Source organism: Mustela lutreola, chromosome 15, assembly GCF_030435805.1.
Source record: "Mustela lutreola isolate mMusLut2 chromosome 15, mMusLut2.pri, whole genome shotgun sequence".
Lineage (NCBI taxonomy): Eukaryota > Metazoa > Chordata > Mammalia > Carnivora > Mustelidae > Mustela > Mustela lutreola.
The window spans coordinates 4,896,722-4,915,647 of NC_081304.1; the positions used below are offsets into that span (position 1 = coordinate 4,896,722).

The following is an 18,926-nucleotide window of genomic DNA, read 5'->3' on the forward strand; positions in this document are numbered from 1 at the left end:
TTTACATCTGGGTGGACTCAGATTCCTGTTTTGTCCAATCGGTTGTAATTCCTGACTACCATTGTTTGTTTTGTTGCTTAAATTATCGCAGATTTGGCCAGTAAGAGCCCCTTCGAGCTGACATCAGTGTCATTTATACCTTCTCTCTCTCTTTTTTTTTCTTTCCTTTTTAAGCACTTTCTAACTTTCTAGCTTTCCTGATCCAGCCCTGGATCATTTGTCCAAAGAGCCTTGGTTCCTTTCAGAGGAGAATGGTATTCTGGTATTGTCTCATTGCCACGAGGCAGCTGCCCGCCGAGGCCTCCTCCACCCTGGGAAGGGGAGCTGGGCTGTGGCCCGGAACTCCCGGGGGGCAGCCAGCCCCTTAGGCCATGGCCGACTGGCCCAGGCAGGAAGCCCTCTGGATCGCTCCTCCTGTGTTGCAGGGTACAGAGCGGGACAGGTGTGCTGCACACCAGAGCCACCTGCCGCCTCTCACGCCCCGTTCCCTCCATCTGCAGCCTTTCATGTATGGGGACTACATTGCCTATGACTGCTGGTTGGGGAAGGTCTATGATTTAAAGAACCAGATCATCCTGAAGCTGTCCAACGGTGCCAGGTACGCATGACTCATGACACGGGGCCACGCTGGGAAGGGGCCACCCGGGGACAAGGAGCCAAGTGTGTTTTCTCCCAGGGCCCGTGAGGACATGTGCTGCAAGCGCTCAGGGCCTGACCATGGACTGGTCTCCTGTCGCCCTGGCCTCATTTAGAGTGTCTGCTAGGGGTTGATGCTTTACTTTAGACACTCTTTAATGGTAGCGAGCTCTCCCGTATGGGTTAGGGTCTGGTTGATTTTGAGGGAGTTACTTGGGCAGGTATGGGGGCCGAGCTGTGGGTAGGGGTAAATCACGCCATCGCAGAGCCTGCCAGCATCTCAGTGCCTCCGGGTAACTCCTTGTGATACTGGTCAGCCCCGCTGTGTCTCCTGCGGCCTCCCCTGGGGCTCTGTCATTGTGCCCCATGAACCAAATCCCTGTTCGCCATTTCAGGTGCTCCATGAACACAGAAGATGGCGCCAAGCTCTACGATGTCTGCCCCCACGTCAGCGACTCTGTACGTGTGCCCCGCCCATGCAGGCTTCTTGAGGGGTGGGCTTGGGGGGGGCAGGATTCATGTTCCCTGCCCCCTGGGCTGCACGGGAAGGAGGACTGCTTAGCAGCCAGCTTGGAGGTAGCCCAGGCTAAGCAGGTGCTGCCTCTGGGCCGAGCGGTTTCCGACAAAAGGAGTGCGTGCACCCCAGAACGTCCAGAAGTTGGGCGCGGGCAGGAGGTGTTGGAACTTTTCTTTGTGTTTTGTTAACTCGAGCTCACTCTTTAAAAAAATATCTATAGTAGTACAGTCTGTACACTTGTTCTTACGCTGGGATATTCTGGAACAGTTGTATGTGACCTTGCTTTATAAATAAGTATGGCGGTGTGGGGGTTACAAGAGCAAACAGGTTTGGGGACTGCTGCCCTCAAGAGTCCTCGAAGTGTCTCCCGACCGACATCGTGGACATGGCCTTGAGAGTGTGTTACAATGAGTCAGATGTGCCTTCTCTTAAGCTCGCCAGCTGACTTATATGCACTTTGGTTTGAGAGCTGCTGCTCTGGAGCCCAAGGGTCTGTTCCAGCTTGGGGAGGCAGGGGAGCATGCAGGGGTGAGGCAAGAGAAGGGGTGGATGTGGAGAGCTCCGGCCCTCGAGGAAGTCCCACTCACAAGGACTTTTCCTCTGGCCCCAAACTCTGTAGGGTCTCTTCTTTGATGACTCCTACGGCTTCTACCCGGGCCAGGTGCTCATCGGCCCCGCCAAGATCTTCTCCAGCGTCCAATGGCTGTCGGGGGTCAAGCCTGTGCTCAGCACCAAGAGCAAATTCCGAGTGGTGGTGGAAGAGGTAGGGGCTGGGGTGGGGCCACCTCCTCAGCCTCCGTGCCCCAGAGCTGAGCTGCAGCCCGCTCCCTCCTTATCTGCTCCGAGGGCTAAGCCCTACTCCTTAGCCCTTTGATCGGAAAGGGCTCTAAGTAAAGGGAAGCCAGGGTGTGCTCATGGGGTGACTGCTAGGCACATGATCCCCAGCCTGACCGACCCCGCCAGAGCAAGGTGGCGAGTGGCAGATCCGCCGGGCCCTGACGTGGTGGGGGTCCCTGGGGTGAGGCTGTGGTAGTTACCAGTGGAGCCTGCTCTGGGGGTGTCCTGCTTGGGGCGCTGTACTCTGACGACCCTCTTCCTGCTCTGGAGGTCAGGTGGGCTGTGGGCAGCTGCTTGACTGAGAGCTGTTCAGCTGCTGACTAAGGCCCTGTCCCACCCACCGTCCCCAGGTGCAGGTTGTAGAGCTCAAGGTCACATGGATTACCAAGAGTTTCTGTCCAGGGGGCACGGACAGCGTCAGCCCCCCGCCCTCTGTCATTACTCAGGAAAACCTAGGCAGGTGAGTGGCCCCAGCGTGCCCCCAGCAGCCCCAGTGGCACGCCCGAGCAGGTCTCTGGGCCAGAGTCATAGGGGAGCTGAGGTTGAGGGTGGCGTGCGGGGCGCTGACATCAGCCGTGGCCCAGTTCCCACTTCTCTCCCTCCCAGGGTGAAGCGTCTCGGATGCTTTGACCATGCTCAGCGGCAGCTGGGGGAGCGCTGTCTGTATGTCTTCCCAGCCAAGGTAGAGCCGGCCAAGATTGCCTGTGAATGTCCAGAAAAACACTGCGCCCAGGGGGAGGGCTCTATGGCCAAGAAGGTATGTCCTTGGGGTTGGGATCGGTGGGCATTTGAGGAACTGGCCTTGAGCTATTTCCACAGCCAGGAAGGACAGTCTGTGCTTTAGGCCTTGGGGGGCAGCCCTGATCACCCTTGCAGGCCACCTAGGTGTGTATAGCTGCCCCCCCCCCCCCGCCCCGAGCCACCTGGGTGTCCCCCATGCCCGGGGTGGGGCCGTGCTGGCCCTGCGGCTCCACAGCGCCCGTCCTCCCTGCTCTGCCCTCCCAGGTGAAGCGCCTGTTGAAGAAGCAGGTTGTGAGGATCATGTCCTGCCCCCCGGACGCGCAGTGCCCCAGAGACCATTCCACGGAGGACCCGGCAAAGAAAGGAGGGGCCAGAGCCAAGAGCGAAGCAGGGTCCGTCAGCCCCGAGGAGACGCCCGATGGGTCCGCCAGCCCGGTGGAGATGCAGGACGAGGGCTCGGAGGAAGCCCCGGATGCAGGTGAGCCGCTGCCCCCCTTCCTGCTGAAGGAGGGCGGGGACGACAGGCTGCACTCGGCAGAGCAGGATGCGGATGACGAGGCTGCTGACGACACGGACGACACCAGCTCGGTGACCTCCTCGGCCAGCTCCACCACCTCCTCCCAGAGCGGCAGCGGCACGAGCAGAAAGAAGAGCATCCCCTTGTCGATCAAGAACTTAAAGCGAAAACACAAGCGGAAGAAGAATAAAATCACTCGTGACTTCAAGCCAGGGGACAGGTAAACCTGGAGGGCACCCTCCCTCCTGGGCGAGGGTCCAGCCTGAGGCCGTCCCTTTGGCACCTATACGTACACACGTGCACGCACACGCACACGGGCTGCGAGCCCTCTGCAGGCTCGGGGGTGCCCAGCTGAGGCGACGTTGGTGCCCAGGGTTGGCCTGGGTGGAAAGGAGAGATCTGGGAGCGGGGGTGGCGGGTAGCGTAGTGGCCCCGGCCCCGAGTCTGGCCTCTGGGACCACATTCGCCGAGCTCTCCCCAGTGAGACCTTTCTCAGAGGAGGGTGTAGGTGAGCACACAGGGACCTGTTTGTCTTCTTCCCGCCCGTTTCGTGCGGCCTGGCTGGCGGGTTGCACCGTGCGCCCGCAGGGTGGCCGTGGAGGTGGTGACCACCATGACCTCGGCAGACGTCATGTGGCAGGATGGCTCCGTGGAGTGCAACATTCGCTCCAACGACCTCTTCCCTGTGCACCACCTGGACAACAACGAGTTCTGCCCCGGAGACTTCGTGGTGGATAAACGAGGTAGCGCCCGCTCTAGAAGGCCGCCTGGCCGAGGGCCTGTGCCGGGCTTGGGAAGGATGGGCCAGAGGTCTCAGGGCAGGGAGGAGACTCCCTCTTGGAAGGTGACTCACTTTTTCAAGGACTGGGACAGCCTTTTCTGGCCTCCCCCAGCCTAGCCAGGGAGCATCGGGGCTCTGTGCCCTGCCGCGGTGGGGATGTCAGGGGTGGTGGGCAGCACCAGCGCAGCTCCTGAGACATTCTCTGCTCTGGTTCCCCAGTCCAGAGCTGTCCGGATCCCGCTGTCTACGGTGTGGTGCAGTCTGGCGACCACGTGGGCCGCACCTGCATGGTGAAGTGGTTCAAGCTGCGGCCCAGCGGGGATGATGTGGAGGTGAGTGTGTGCAGCCCCCCTGCGTCTTTGGGGTGCACTGGGCGTGGCCCCTGCACTCGTGACAACCCATCCTGTCCTCCAGCTGATCGGAGAAGAGGAGGACGTGAGCGTCTACGACATTGCCGACCACCCCGACTTCCGGTTCCGCACCACCGACATCGTCATCCGCATTGGCAATACCGAGGACGGAGCTCCTCACAAGGAGGATGAGGTGGGGCTGCCCGCCAGTTGGTGGGAGGGGGTTGTCTCTCCATATCCCGTCCAGCATCTGCAGTCCCTGGAGGTGCCACCAGGTGGCCCCAGGAGACCAGATCTGGAAGTCCTCTGGGCTCCCGGGCTGCCTTCAGTGTCTTCCCCACAAGGGCCGCTGCCTGAAGGCCTCCCCAGGGTTTCTCCTGCCAGTCACAGTCAGGGTCAGACTTCATGTAGCTGCACCCTGAGCCCCGGTGGCTCCAGCTTCTGGTCCTGAGTGCCGTAGGGGCACGGGACCCGCTGGGGGAGGGGGCGTCCATGGCCTCACCATGGGCCTTGGTGAGGGGGTAGGAACATTGCCTGGGGCCAAGCAGAGGAAGAGTAGAAACAAAAGTCCCGTGGCAGGAACCCCATCCTGAGAGTGTCAGGAAATGTGGTGAGAGCAGATGCTGCAGGTAGGAAGGGCGTTTACAGGGGTCTGTGCCCGTGACTGCCCACATTGGAGCCAGAGGGTCCCACGCTTGAGCTGCTCACCACGTGTGGCTTCTGGCTGGCACCCACGTCCCTTCCCTTCTCATCGCCTCACCCTTGTCACCCATTGCCAGAGCTCCCTTTTGGAGGTGCTCTGGCCCTCCCTGCCCCCCAGAGAGCTCCTCCCTTGACCCTGCCCCATTTGCCCCACAGCCGTCGGTTGGCCAAGTGGCCCGTGTGGACGTCAGCAGCAAGGTGGAGGTGGTGTGGGCCGACAACTCGAAGACTATCATCCTGCCCCAGGTGAGCCCCGGCCCGGACCCACACCAGTTGGCTCACAGCTGTGGCAGCTGGGCTGGGAGCCCTGGCCTGTCCTCTGTCCCTTCTCAAGGAACAGGAGGACAGGCTCACAGATCTTCCCGGTGAGGGTCTCTTCTTTTGGGTGTGTGGGTCTCGGGGAGAGCCTCAGAAGAAGGGGGCATCACATGCCGCGTGCTGGGGTGGGGGCGGGAGGCAGGGGAGCAGGGGGGCCGCCCACAGCTGGCCCGAGTCTTGCCCCACCTGGAAGGCTCCCCAGGTTGCCGGGTGTGTGCAGATTGTCACAGACCTTCTGGGTTTGCTGCGTCCCCCTCTCCCCATGCTAAGAAGTACAGCTTGCTTGCTCTAGGACAGAGCCTTTCCCACCAACATTTCTAGGAAAACTTGCCCAGATCAGAAAGAGAAAGGAACAGAGGTGGTGTCCCAGTCCCAGCTCAGCTGTTCTAGCTACTGTTTCTTTGCCCCTTTGAGCTGATCCTCCCTTCCCAGCCCCTCTCCTGGCCCCTGTATGGGGTGCGGGAGGGAGTGGCTCACCCCTTGGTCTGGGCGGCTGTTCCAGAAACACGGGAACAGGATGCGACCCAGTCCAGCTCTGCTGAACCTCCCACTGCTAGTGCATGTTAGTAGCCACAGAGGGGGCTGCCCCGAATCCTCTGGGGGCGGGGTTGGATTTGCCACTGAGGGCTAATGGTGGCCAGTATACACAGGGGCAGAGGAGTCCAGAACAGCCCTTGGCTGCGGGCTGGGGCTTCAAGCCCTGCGGACGGGTGTGGGGCAGGCAGAGGCCCCTTCCAGAGACCCAGGGACACGGAGAGGCCCAACAGCAGAGTCCAGAGCAGGAAGCGGGGAAAGGCTGGAGGGGGCCCACTGAGGCCTCAGTGCACCCCGGCACCGCCAGCTCTCAGGGTCGGGGTCTGCCCTAGAGCCCGGCAGAGCCTCTCTGAGCTGCCTGTGCCCCTCTGCCCCCAGCACTTGTACAACATTGAGTCTGAGATCGAGGAGTCAGACTATGACTCGGTGGAAGGCAGCAGCAGCGGGGCGTCGTCGGATGAGTGGGAAGACGACAGCGACAGCTGGGAGACTGACAACGGGCTGGTGGAGGACGAGCACCCCAAGATCGAGGAGCCTCCCATCCCTCCCGCCGAGCAGCCGGCAGCCCCCGAGGAGGACAAGGGGGTGGTGATCAGCGAAGAGGCTGCCACAGCCGCCATTCAGGGGGCTGTGGCCATGGCTGCCCCCGTGGCGGGGCTGATGGAGAAGGCCGGCAAGGACGGGCCCCCAAAGAGCTTCCGGGAGTTGAAAGAGGCCATCAAGATCCTGGAGAGCCTCAAGAACATGACCGTGGAGCAGCTTCTGACGGGCTCCCCCACCTCCCCCACAGTGGAGCCTGAGAAACCCACTCGGGAGAAGAAGTTTCTAGATGACATCAAGAAACTGCAGGAAAATCTCAAGAAGACGCTGGACAATGTGGCCATTGCGGAGGAGGAGAAGATGGAGGCAGTGCCGGACACAGAGCGCAAGGAGGACAGACCCGAAGGGCAGTCACCTGTGAAGGCCGAGTGGCCCAGCGAGACCCCGGTGCTCTGCCAGCAGTGCGGCGGCAAGCCTGGTGTCACCTTCACCAGTGCTAAGGGCGAGGTGTTCTCAGTGCTGGAGTTCGCGCCCTGTGAGTTCACCTTCTCTGTGCCAGTCCCCTCCCTGCTCCCAGCTGCCGCCTGAGGGGAGGAAGCCATTTCCCTGGTGTGGTCACTGGCGCGGATGCCAGGCTAGTGGGTGCGCAGCCTGTGGGCTTACAGTCGCCTGTCTGGGGAGCAGACCCAGCAGCTGCTCCCTCCGGGCCCACGCGTCCCAAGGGCGGCAGCCAGATAGAGCGCTCAGGGCTTGCCATGACGGACTGACCCCTCTTTGTTCCCCTTGTAGCAAATCACTCTTTTAAGAAAATTGAGTTCCAGCCTCCGGAAGCCAAGAAGTTCTTCAGCACGGTACGGAAGGAGATGGCCCTGCTGGCTACCTCGCTGCCTGACGGCATCATGGTCAAGACCTTTGAGGACAGAATGGCAAGTAGCCTGGAGTGGGCTCGGGGCAGGAAGGTGCGGGCCTGCTGGCGTGGGCGCTTGGTGCCGTGGAGGCGGCTGGCTCTGGGCACCTGGAGCCCCGGGACTGCGCAGCCCGAGAGGCCGCCCACACCCCTTCCTTATAGGGCTGGGAGCCCGGCTCCGCTGGGGCGGAGGCCGGGGGCAGGACTCCCCGGCCCGTGTCTAGAGCACACGGTGTGTTCTTTTCCCCCTCCTTTTAAAAGTTCGTTTTAAAGTACACAGTTAATACCTGAGTACCATTCTTTTGAAATACTAGAACGTCTCAGAAAAAGCTAACGGTGCCTTTGACCAGTCCTCCCGCGGCCCCTACGTGTCATGACTTCAGGAGTTTGTGGGTCTCCCTGCAGAAGACCTTGTATATATGTTCACGTTGTCCTGTGTCACCAGAGCATCGTTTTGTGACTTATCTCACGTGAGCGGTCCAGCACTGTCCGCATCGTCTGCAGTTTGCTTTTCTTGCTCAGTGGGCTCGTTTTTGAGACCTATTGATCTGGGTGCCTCGTGACCTGGTTCCTTCTCTTTTGGCTACAGGCTAGTCCTCCCCAACGTGGCCATGTCCCACTGCCTTCTCCGCTCCTCTCTCTGCGGCCCAGGCACAGGCAAGCCTGGCCCGGCTCCTCATTCAGTCAACACCTGCACCGAGCCCCTGCTGGGCGCTGCGCGTTGTGCGAGACACTGAACTTGAGTCTGACCCCGGCCCCAGCTGCCGCCCAGCCCTGGTCAGAGGGGCCACAGAATGGAAGAGAGGCGCTGCTTGGCCCTGCCTGCAGCAGGCTGGAGGCCCCAGGGTGGGACCGCTCAGGGTCTTTTTTCTTTTTTCTCTTCATTTTAGGTTTTTTTTTTTTTGACAGTGAGAGAGGGAACACAAGCAGGGTGAGTGGGAGAGGAAGAAGCAGGTTTCTCACCGAGCAGGGAGCCCAACATGGGGCTCGATCCCAGGACCCTGGGATCATGACCTGAGCCGAAGGCAGACGCTTAATGACTGAGCCACCCAGGCGCCCCCTTGATTTTATTTAAATTCAGTTAATGGTGCCTGGGTGGCTCAGTGGGGTGAAGCTTCTGCCTTTGGCTTAGATCATGATCCCGGGGTCCTGGGATTGAGCCCCCCATCGGGCTTTCTGCTCGACGGTGAGTCTGCTTCCTCCTTTCTCTGCCTGCCTCTCTGCATACTTGTGATCTCTGTCTGTCAAATAAATAAATACAATTTTTTAAAAAAATAAGTAAGTAAATGAATACATGAATAAATTCAGTCAACATAGGCTACGCTATGAGTTTCAGAGGCGGAGGTCAGTGACTCATCAGTTGTATGTAACCCAGTGCTCACCATCACGGGCCCTCCTGAATGCCAAGCACCCAGGCACCCCATCCCCCCACACCCTTACCCTGGCTGCTCAGGGTTCTTAATGACACTTTTGCTTTTTCTTGAGTTTTAGTAAAATTTTTGAAAATTCCAGCCTGTCTCAACTCTGCTGAGAGAAGGGAATAGCATTTTTTCCAAGTCTCACTTGGAGGGACAGGGAAGTAGTGCATTATCTAGAGGCCCGCAGGGTGACACCGATAAAAACATGCAGGAGAGGATTCTGTCCTTCCAGTCGGCCCTCCGCCTTCGCTGTCTGTACGTCCTGCAGTGTCACATGCCTCACTGCTTGCAGTTGGCGCCGCCCCCACACCTGACACAGATCTCGAACATCTGTGGGGAGTCTCCCCAATGACTGAGTGACCTGAGTTTCTTTGGTGGTCTGCCAGCATTGCCACAGGAGTTCCAGATCCCCTTGTCCCTCTGGTTCCCTAAAAGCAAGTGAAGCCTTGCCACCCTGGAATGTTCTTTCATCTTCTAACTAGTTGTAATTGTTGCTGGCCTGGGTGGGGGCGGGGCTCAGGGCAGCTGTTTTAAGGAGTCAGATTGAAAGTAATGACTTATGGGGGCGCCTGGGTGGCTCAGTGGGTTAAGCCGCTGCCTTCGGCTCAGGTCATGATCCCAGGGTCCTGGGATCGAGCCCTGCATCAGGCTCTCTTCTCGGGGAGTCTGCTTCCTCCTCTCTCCCTCTGCCTGCCTCTCTGCCTACTTGTGATCTCTGTCTCTCAAATAAATAAATAAAATTTAAAAAAAAAAAAAAGATGGATTAAAAAAAAAGAAAGTAATGACTTATGATGAAAAACACCTGGCGAAGTAAAAGCAAGTTGGGATAATTCCATTAATACCACAGAGTGGAAAGATGCTGCGTAGGCCCACACAGGGGTGTTTCCCTTTAGCTTCTCCATAGCTGGTGGTGTCTGGAGTCCCTGGGTCCTGTTCTCCCCCCCCAACGCACACACCCCTGCCCCCGATCCAAGCAGGCACCATGTGCAGAAGCGCCCACCGACCTCAGCCTTCCCTCCCTATAGGACCTCTTCTCGGCCCTAATCAAGGGTCCCACTCGTACCCCCTACGAGGATGGCCTCTACTTGTTTGACATCCAGCTCCCCAACATCTACCCAGCCGTGCCCCCCCACTTCTGCTACCTCTCCCAGTGCAGTGGCCGCCTGAACCCCAACCTGTATGACAACGGGAAGGTGTGCGTCAGCCTCCTGGGCACCTGGATCGGAAAGGTGAGTCCGGCGCCAGCCAGCCAGGGAGGAAGCACAGCGGGTCGGGGGTGGGCGTCTGGGGCAGAGGTGATCGTGCTGTGTGTGTGTGTTTCAGGGGACAGAGAGGTGGACGAGCAAGTCCAGCCTTCTGCAGGTGCTCATCTCCATCCAAGGTACAGTGCGCAGGGTGGGGGGCACTGGTGGGGAAACTGCTGGAGGGTCCAGTGACTCTGGCCTTTATGTCCCCCACCTCCCGCCTGTCGCTCTGGCCGCCCTCGGGGGATCCCCAGGCCAGCTCTCATGGGCTCCCCTCCCCCACAGGTCTGATCCTGGTGAATGAACCGTACTACAATGAAGCGGGCTTCGACAGCGACCGGGGCCTGCAGGAGGGGTACGAGAACAGTCGTTGCTACAACGAAATGGCGCTCATTCGCGTGGTGCAGTCCATGACCCAGCTGGTGCGGCGGCCCCCGGAGGTGTTCGAGCAGGAGATCCGGCAGCACTTCCGCACGGGTGGCTGGCGGCTGGTGAACCGCATCGAGTCCTGGCTGGAGACCCACGCCCTGCTGGAGAGGGCCCAGGCACTGCCCAATGGAATCCCCAAGGACAGCAGCTCCCCGGAGCCGCCGGCCGTGGCCGAGCTCTCTGACTACGGCCGAGAAGAACCTGAGGACGGAGGGCTGGGCCCCGGAGAGGCCTCCCAGGGCTCAGACTCGGAGGGCGGCGCCCAGGGCCTGGCCTCAGCTAGCAGGGACCGCACAGACCAGACTTCGGAGGCAGCGCCTGACGCCCCGGTGCCACCCAGCGTCAAACCAAAGAAGCGGAGAAAGAGCTACCGGAGCTTCTTGCCCGAGAAGAGTGGCTACCCCGACATCGGCTTCCCGCTCTTCCCACTTTCCAAGGGTTTCATCAAGAGCATCCGGGGTGTCCTGACGCAGTTCCGGGCCGCTCTGCTAGAGGCGGGCATGCCTGAGAGCACAGAGGACAAGTAGCCGCCCACCTCGAGCAAGGAACATCTCGTGGGGAGAGGTCAGCTGCTGCCTGCTCACTCCCTCCTCTGGAATCGCCCGTCTTCCCAATTTTTCCTTTGTCCCCAATGCAGAAGCCCCTGGTTGCCCTCTCCCCAAGGTGAGTTTGATGCTGAAGTGCAAGAAGTTTCTTGAGATGCTGCCGTTTCTTTCCCGAAGCAATCTTTCAACAGGCCGGCCCTCAGTGGCAAAGAGGATCTGAAACCTGTTGCTGATTTTCCACTTGCCACCCAGGCAGAGGGTCCCGGCACTAGCTCCCTTGCCGCCCCCTTCTCGGGTCGGAGGTAGGGTCTTCCTAGGGCCTGACACGAGGGCTCTTGTGGGGGTCCACGTGTCGGGCAGCCCAGCAGCAGGACGAGTGGCCGTGCCTTGCATGAAGTGTGGGTTGCGCCAGAAGTCCCCCCCCCCCCCCCTGTCAACCTCTCCCGTGCCCCCGTAGCTTCCCTGTTCCCAGGCCCCCTGCTGCTGGGGAGCTGTAGCTGCTGTCACCGACTCCTGGCTCTGCTCTGGACCATTTAGACCCCAGGATAACTCTCAGGCCTGTTGAACTTGCTCTCTAAGAGAGGTTGGGACCAGGCTGGGTTCAGGGGGGATACCCAGGAAAGGCGGTGCCCCTCACATGTGACACGGAATGAGGACCGGGGAGCTGCTGGAAAAACAGCGGTAGGTGCCTTGCTCTGGCATTCCGGCCTCCGCCGCACCCCAGGGCCCCAGGAGGCAGAGCAGCAGCGCAGACGAGGCCGGGCCGGTGCGGGGCCTCTTCCGCACACTCTGCCACCCCCCACTGTCAAATGCTAACCCTGGGAGGCGGCCGCAGCTCACTGAACACGGAAGGAGCCAGCCCCATGCGGCCTCTGGTCGCTTACAAACTGCAGGCTCGATCTGAGGGGAGGGGGGCGGCCAGCAGGGGTTGTCCGCCCTCGCAGACAGGCCCAGAGGTTTACAGGTTTTCTAAGCTTTTGATAATGTGAAGCTCCAGGTTAAGAGGTTGCTGTTGAGCACATCGCAGCTATGTAATTTTTGGTGTATGTATGTAATATTTAAGGTTGAAAGAAAATCTCAAAAGCAAAGATATTAACTCTTATTAGAAAAAAAAAGACAAAAAAAAAAAAAAAAAAAGAAGCCAAAGCATGATGCGTCTTGTCCGCCTTAAGCTGGCTCCACACCCGCGCTGTGCCCTAACCGCCCGGCGCGTGAGGACGGAGCCGCGCCACGGGCCGCGGCATTTGGAGCCCCGAGTCGGTATCTTGTTTGAGAAACATCCAGAGTGACTGGTGGGGCTGTGCTTCCCAGTGCGTTGTTCATGTGGAGATGTGAATGCCTACTGCTTAAGATGTCTGTATAAAGTGCTGTGTGATTAAACTTTTTTTTTTTACTTGCATTTTTTTTTTTTTTTTGTTTGGCTCATTACAATGTACAAAAAAAGACTAGGTGGCACCATTAAACCTGCCTCTGCCATTCATCTGGGCTCCGTCGCCTTTCTTCCCCTCTGGGGCATCCCATACATCCCTCCCCAGGGGGTGGCAAGACCCGTGGCCAAGAAGGTTCACGCCACCAACGCCTTCTACCTTGCCCGGTCTGCGCGTGCACCTTCCGCCTTGGCAGTCATGGGTGTCCCGGGGCTTGGGAGACCGGGGTCTCGTTCACTGGGTCAGCGCTCTTGTCTGTGGGGACGGCCTGTGTTCCATCTTTCCAGCACTGGTTTCCAGCATTATCTGCCAGCAGCGGCTGTGGTCCCTGGGGCCTTCTGGGCTCTGGGAGAGCCTGCATTGAAGCACCTGGCCTGGCCTTTAAGCCAAAAGGGTTTCCAGTTTGGGGACCTGGTATCGGCCCCTCCCTGCTTTCTCCTTTTAACTTCTACCCTCCAACCCCGGCCCCGCCAAGGACCTGGCAGGGTCGGGTAGAGGAGGCTGGGGGAGCCCTAGAGCCCTCACTGGAGGGACAACAGACTCCTTTCAGGAGGGAACAACTGCCTCCATTGTGGTTTTGTTGCTCACTTTCCTAATGCCCCTGAAATCAGACCTTTCCCCTCACTGAGGCCAGCTGGCTGTGCGGCCCCAGGTAAGACATCCTGGCTCTGAGTTTGTCTTCCACATGGGGTAGGCCATTGGCTGAGTCCCCCAGTTTCTCCCAGGCCACAGGTGGCTTAATCATTGGGGCAGGACCCTAACCCCTGCTAAAACAGATGACAACAACAGACGGAGGCAGCCCAGGTCCTGTGCCCACCATCAGAAATGACACCAGGAGTTAGTGCCGATCCACTGCCCACCACTGGGCGTTGCTAATGGGAAGTTGTAGAACCCTGGCAGGAGTGAGACCCCACTGCTTCCCCAACGCCTAGGATAAGACCAGTACACTGGGAATGTCACTTTATTTGGATCTGATTCATGGGGTTGGGCTCCCAGAAACAAAATGGGAGTGGGTTCCACAGGCAGGGAGGGCCAGCCAGCCAGGCTCCTGGCCCAGAGCCTCATTCTGGCCCTTGGTAGGCAGAGCCTGTCCTTCCAAAGCACAGCCTCCACCTTCCCACCGTCTTCAGGGGTCCTCCTTCCCACCACACGAGCTATGGACAGGCCCTCCAGGCCTGGGAAAAGGTGCAGCGCTCTGAGCTCCGAGTTGACCAGGAGGCTAAGGCACGGCGAGGCCCACAGTCATAAGTGCTCTCTTTGAGGGGCTCCCTGCTGTGGCTTCTGTCTGGGTTGGGGCTCCACGCAGCCACTGACCATCCAGATGTAGTCTGGGTGCACCTGGCCCTGCACCGCCTCGCTGATCATCAGCTCGCCATCCACGGCAAACACACCCTTCCCGTCCTTGGGCTCCAGGCGGAAGGCAACCACAGGCACGTACACCAAGTAGGGACAGTCGTAGTCCATGTGCTTCCCCTTCTCCATAGCCAGGAAGAGGCGCAGCAGCATGGCCCGAGACACGCCTGCCCGCACGTAGAACAGGTGCATGGTGCCGGCCGGACACTGGCCCATGGGGGCGGCGAACATCTCGCTGCTCAGGTGGGTGTGCAGCAGCGCCAGCACCAGCACGAAGTCCTGCTCCGGGACCACAGTCCAGTGCGGGGGTACTGGTTCCTGCAGGGGTACAAGGTGGGCGTCCGTGGGACCCTGCTGGTTCTGCCGCTCCACAGCAGCGGGGGCGGGCCCCTGGGAGACCACCCGTTCCACGGGGAGGTAGGCTAGCGTGCCCTTGTAGACACGCAGGGCCGCCAGGCGCAGGAAGGTGCCCAGAGTGAAGCGCATCTCCCCTAGACGCCGAAACCTCTCGCTCTCCAGATCCACATCGGCGATGAAGCCCCACGCCAGGCTCAGCACAGAGAAGAGCCGAAGCCCCGAGGCCGTCTGCAGCGACAGCAGGTTCATGGGCGCCAGCAGCCGGCGGCACAGCAGCAGCGTGCAGTTGGTCAAGAGGTCCTCATTTGTCACCTGTTCATAGCTGCAGGGGAGAGAGGTCAGAGGGAGCCGGGCAGGAGGCCTCACCTGCCCTCCCCTTCCTCTGCCTGGGGACTTGAGGCGTGCAGAGGAACACTGGGTCCCTAGATAGAGAAGGTGGAGGCAGCCAGCTGGAGTCACCCGGAGAGGACCCCAGAACTGATGGTGAAGGGTACGCCAGTACCTGGTGACTTAGAAAACCTGGCAGGAGAGTGGCACTGAGGGGAAACTGAGGCCCACTCTGACCCTGGGCTCTCACCCGGCATAATGGTTCAGAGAAGCCGCCAGGGCATTGCCGGAGCCAGCAGGGAGGCTACACAGAGGCTTGTGGATGGCGGTTTCCCAGTCCGGCCGCTCCATGAGCCCGTTCACCACCTGTTGGAACATGGGGAGGGGGTGTGAGGGGCAGGGGGTCAGCCTAGGTAGCACGGCCCCCCACTACCCACACCCAGCCCCAACGGGGGGGGGGGCTCACCTCATGCATCAGCCCGTCCCCAGACATGACCACCAGCGCATCCCAGCGCCCCAGCTCCTCAACCCGCACCAGCTCCCGGGCGTGGTTCCGATGCTCTGCGGAGAGACAGGGTGGCCACAGGGCATCTGAGGGGCCCTGGCAAGGGATGCTCCCCGCTACCCCTCGGGGAGGCACTCACCAGTGAGCATCAGCGTGAAGGAGACATCGGCCCGAGCCAGCAGGGGCTGCACGTGGCTGCGGAAGAGCTGGAGCGCCTTGCCCTTGCCCCCGCGCGGGTTTAACAGGACCAGCACGCGGCAGGGCCGGGGCAGGCTCCAGGCGCCGCACGCTGAAAAACAAGCCCCAAAAGGCCACGTCCCCAAACGGCCGCTAGGGGGCCGCGGATCGCAACGGGGGTACCGGGGTGGAAACGTGGGGCCTGAAATCCCCGGGTAAGCGAGCCAACCGAGCCGGGCAGGAGGCTGCGGCTTCCAGTGGGGAGCTTCGGGAGGGAGCGCCGTGCCCTTGACGCCCCAATCCCTCTCTAGGGCCGGGCCCGCTTCTGGCCTCCTAGGGAAAAAGTGTTTCTACTGTCCAGCCCCTCTTTTGCCTAGCTGACTCCGGCCATTCTTCCTGGCAAGGGAGGAAGGGGACACCCCCCTCACCACCCAGACCTTCCCCACCGGGACCTCACAAACCTGGATTCATAACCTCGACCCGCGTCTCCCGCTGCCAGGGCGGCCCCGGCGCTGTCGGGGAGCTGCCCGTGGCGGCGGCTCCTGCCTTCAGCTCCTTATCGGTGCTGCCCAGGCGGGCGTCGCGGTGCCGGCTGAGGGGCTCGCCCTCCCCGCCCGGAGCCGGGCCCGTGGACGCATCCGCGTCATCCCCTGCGGCTGCGGGATCTGAGGGAGAGGAGACGGCGCTGGCGGAGTCCGGAGCAGCCCCCTGAGCTGGGGAGCGCCCAGCTAGATCCTCGGACCACGCTCGGGGAGCCGCGCGCTCCGGCATCGCCTAGTCCTCCGAGGGGTCCCGAGAGCCGAGGTCTGGTGCCACCAAGGGCGCTCCCGTCCTAGAACTGAGCCCCCACCCGCAGGGCCGAGAGGTCGCTTCCTGGGGGCTCTCCTCTCAGGGGAGTCGGGTTCCGGCCCGACGATGAGTCAGAGCCCCGTGGCTCTCTCGGTCGCACCAGCTCCTCACCCGGCCCGGGACTGCCAGGGGGAGGGGGGTCCAGTGGCGTAAAAATGCCAGAACTGGAGCGGACATCGCGGGGCACAAAGTTCGGCGCGAAGCGATCGCCGCCCCGAGCCGGCCGGGTGGCTGGGGCCACCACCCCGAGCTCCAGAGCGGCGGGGGTCCCAAAGCCCGGCAGCGCCGCCGGGACGCGCCCTTCGCTCGTGGGAGCAGCGCCGGGGTCGCGCGGGGCCTGAGCCCGAGCTCCGCCGCCGGTCGCCGCCTCCCTCAGCGGAGCGCCGAGTGGGCGCCCAGGAGCCACGAGCGGCGAGAAGGCAGGGCGGGCGGCCCTACCCAGTCGGTCCGGTTTGCCGGGGAGGCGGCACCTCCGTTCCTACAGCGGCCTAGGGCGGAACTCGGCTCGCCCCGCGCTCGGCCCCACGTCTGAGCGACAGCCGGGGCGCCGGACTGATGCTGGCTGCGCGGCCTCTCCGCCTCTGGCCTCAAACTTTCAGCTCAACTTCGCCGCCAGGCGCCGCGGTGCGGGGAGGGCGCTGTGCCTCGGCCCCGGCCTGGCCACACCCCGCGCTCCCCGCGCTCGCGAGGGTGGAACCGGCGCCTGGCGCGGCCTGGGCCCGCCCGCCCGCGGCATCACCGCGCCGCCTCCCGCACAATCAGCGCCCGCGGCTCGGCCACGCGCAGACGCTCGGCGGGGTCCCGGGACGCGGCCACGCGCGCCCGCCGCTCGGACTGGGCGACCCGCGAGGAGGCGGTGGCGCCGCCGCGGGGCGGGAGTCGGCGAGGCGCGGGGCCCCGGGTCCGGCCGCGAGCGGCGCGCCGCGAGCTCAGCGTCCCGGGCGCGCGAGGGCGAGTTCGAGTGGGAGCGGCACGCTCGGGGAGGACCCCAGGCTGCCCCTGGGCGCCGCGACCTCCCGCCTCGGGGCCTTCCCCCCCGCCTTGGCGCGCCCCAGCCCCAGTCCGCCGGAACCCGAGGCCCGGACCCGCCTGGGTACCCCTCCTCTGCGCCGCGGCGTCTCTCCAGCCGCGCCCGTTCTCCCCGGGAGGGTTATTTTTGGCTTTGCGGAGCCGCAGCTCGGCAGCGCAGCCACCGAGCCCGAGGCAGCCAGGCGCCCCCTCCCTATCCTACCCCGGGAAGGCAGGTGACCCGCCGGGGGACTGCGGTCCGGAGGAGGGGGCCTTGTCAAGAACCTTAAAAGTTGGGTCTTTTCCCCAGAGGAAACGATCGAGGCTCACCTGGGCGAGAGAAGCTGCCCCGCAGCGGGCGACCCAGGCCCGCGCCCCTCACCCGCCAGAGGGGGAGCCTGGCGGTGTAAACAAGGTGTAGAGGGTCCCTGGCGGGATCGGAGAGCCACACGGCCGGGGAGTGGCCCCCGCCGCTTCCACTGGTTCAGCGGGATGAGGCAGGCGTCCCGGGAGTCTTCACCCCGACGCAGACAAACGGGGACGCGTGTGTCAGTGTGTGTGTGTGTGTGTGTGTGTGAGAGAGAGAGAGAGAGAGACAGACAGACAGACAGACAGATACGTGTCATGGGCAAGGGTCTGACCTGAACGTGTCCGCGACCAACTCGAGTTAAGTCCCTGGGGGGTTGTTTGCGGAGACCCGGAGGAGGGCGCTGCCCAAGCCGACCGGGTGACCTGACCAGGTGGGGCCCTAGTGAGAAAAGGCCGAACCGCCTGCAGGGGCGGGGGTGGTCCGGGCCCAGACCGCCGCGTGCTCGCGCGCCCGCACCTGCCGCCACCAGCCCCCACACACCTCGCCCTTCCCAACGCCCCTGGAGATCCACAAGAGGCAGATCCCGCGGCGCCGGGACTCGGGCACGCCTCAGTGGGGTCTCTACCGGGGGGGGGGGCAGTGCGGCGCGGTTACCCGGCACCTGGGGGGCGGAGTCCGAGGTCCCCCGCCAGGGGGGCGGCGCGGGATTGGGACGCGCGGGCGCGGGGCCCCGGGGCTCGGCGCGCGTCACAGTGGTGCGCGCTTCCGTCTGGCGCGGCCCCCGGGCGGCCCAGGCTGGGTCCTGAGCGTCCCGAGCGCGTTCCGGAAAGGTGACTCAGCGACGCGCTCCAGGGTCGAGAAACTCCGCAAAACTAAGAACAAGGTGGGAAGGAGCTGACGCCCCAGCGTCATCCCCCTGTCGCAGCGCCGCGGCCGCGGTCTGGAACCTCCGGGCCCCCAGCCCCCACTCCCCAGGAATCCGGCACGGGGAGGGGATTTGCAGCGCGGCAGCCGCAGTGCCGTGGTCACGCGATGCGGGGACGCGAGCGGCTGCGGGCGGAGGAGGCTCCGTGCGGGAGCGCGAGGGCCGGATCCAGCCCGCCCTCCCCTCCTCCTTCCCTCCCCTCTTCCTCTCCAGTGAAGGCTGCGGTCGAAGCCTGGATTAGGCGCCTGGAAAACGCGGGACGCGGGGCGGTGCTCCCCGAGAGCTCAGCCTTGGAGGGAGGTAGCTGCGGAGAAGGCCAGGGCAGCCTCCCCTGTCCCCCGCTCGGGAGAGCAATCAGGCCCGAAGAGCCGCCGCTTTAAACCTTGGAGTCTGGTGGGAAACTGAGGCACAGGGAAGGGAAGACCTGGCCGTGCAGGAGTGCGTGGTGAGAAATCTCGCCTGCTCCAGGGTCCCTCTCTTTCTCCCAGCGTCCCAGGCTGGAGCCGCTGGAGGCGCAGGGCCCGGCGGGGGGGCGGGATTGACCAGAAAGCCTGGGGGCGAGGGGAGGGGGGGCAGCCTGCTGGCTTCTTTATCCCGCCTCCGGGGCCCAGTGGGAGGGAGGTGACGGGCAAAGCCCTCTGGCCCCGATTCCAGTGCGCACAATGGTTCCTC

At 62.5% G+C, this 18,926-nt stretch overlaps 2 protein-coding genes across 4 annotated transcripts in view; one reads left to right on the forward strand and one right to left on the reverse strand.

Moving 5' to 3' along the window:
* UBE2O (ubiquitin conjugating enzyme E2 O) overlaps positions 1-12,496 on the forward strand; it is a 57,745-nt gene extending 45,249 nt beyond the window's left edge. Inside the window, exons 4-18 of one of the 2 annotated variants that reach the window (XM_059150248.1) lie at positions 501-598; positions 1,032-1,095; positions 1,773-1,916; positions 2,341-2,450; positions 2,597-2,747; positions 2,996-3,468; positions 3,837-3,991; positions 4,249-4,361; positions 4,444-4,572; positions 5,238-5,327; positions 6,312-7,008; positions 7,263-7,399; positions 9,824-10,027; positions 10,122-10,179; positions 10,328-12,496. In XM_059150248.1, the coding sequence (XP_059006231.1) occupies positions 501-598; positions 1,032-1,095; positions 1,773-1,916; positions 2,341-2,450; positions 2,597-2,747; positions 2,996-3,468; positions 3,837-3,991; positions 4,249-4,361; positions 4,444-4,572; positions 5,238-5,327; positions 6,312-7,008; positions 7,263-7,399; positions 9,824-10,027; positions 10,122-10,179; positions 10,328-10,998 (3,294 nt within the window). In that variant the 3' untranslated portion in view covers positions 10,999-12,496. The remainder of the gene's footprint in view (positions 1-500; positions 599-1,031; positions 1,096-1,772; positions 1,917-2,340; positions 2,451-2,596; positions 2,748-2,995; positions 3,469-3,836; positions 3,992-4,248; positions 4,362-4,443; positions 4,573-5,237; positions 5,328-6,311; positions 7,009-7,262; positions 7,400-9,823; positions 10,028-10,121; positions 10,180-10,327) is intronic. The other variant, XM_059150249.1, reaches the window with a different exon arrangement.
* Positions 12,497-13,388: 892 nt separating this feature from the next.
* On the reverse strand, positions 13,389-16,688 carry SPHK1 (sphingosine kinase 1). 2 transcript variants are annotated; one of them, XM_059150311.1, is made up of 6 exons: positions 16,450-16,688; positions 15,624-15,827; positions 15,125-15,274; positions 14,947-15,041; positions 14,731-14,846; positions 13,389-14,475 (listed from the first exon to the last, which is right to left on the reverse strand). In XM_059150311.1, the coding sequence occupies exons 2-6, from the start codon at positions 15,631-15,633 to the stop codon at positions 13,686-13,688; spliced, it is 1,161 nt and encodes a 386-aa protein (XP_059006294.1). In that variant the 5' UTR covers positions 15,634-15,827; positions 16,450-16,688; the 3' UTR covers positions 13,389-13,685. The 2 variants fall into 2 exon arrangements, with proteins under 2 accessions (XP_059006294.1, XP_059006293.1); XM_059150310.1 differs by lacking the exon at positions 16,450-16,688 and having other exon boundaries at positions 15,624-16,430.
* Positions 16,689-18,926: the final 2,238 nt, after the last annotated feature.

What these genes read in the sequence shown, in the direction of transcription:
- SPHK1 (XM_059150310.1), bottom strand. Translation starts at nt 15,933, where the DNA reads ATGCCGGAGCGCGCGGCTCCCCGAGCGTGGTCCGAGGATCTAGCTGGG. An exon ending in GGTCGAGGTTATGAATCCAG is followed by an intron (nt 15,275 to 15,623) that starts GTTTGTGAGGTC and finishes CTTGTTTTTCAG; the next exon opens with CGTGCGGCGCCTGGAGCCTG. An exon ending in TCTCTGAACCATTATGCCGG is followed by an intron (nt 14,476 to 14,730) that starts GTGAGAGCCCAG and finishes TCTCCCCTGCAG; the next exon opens with CTATGAACAGGTGACAAATG.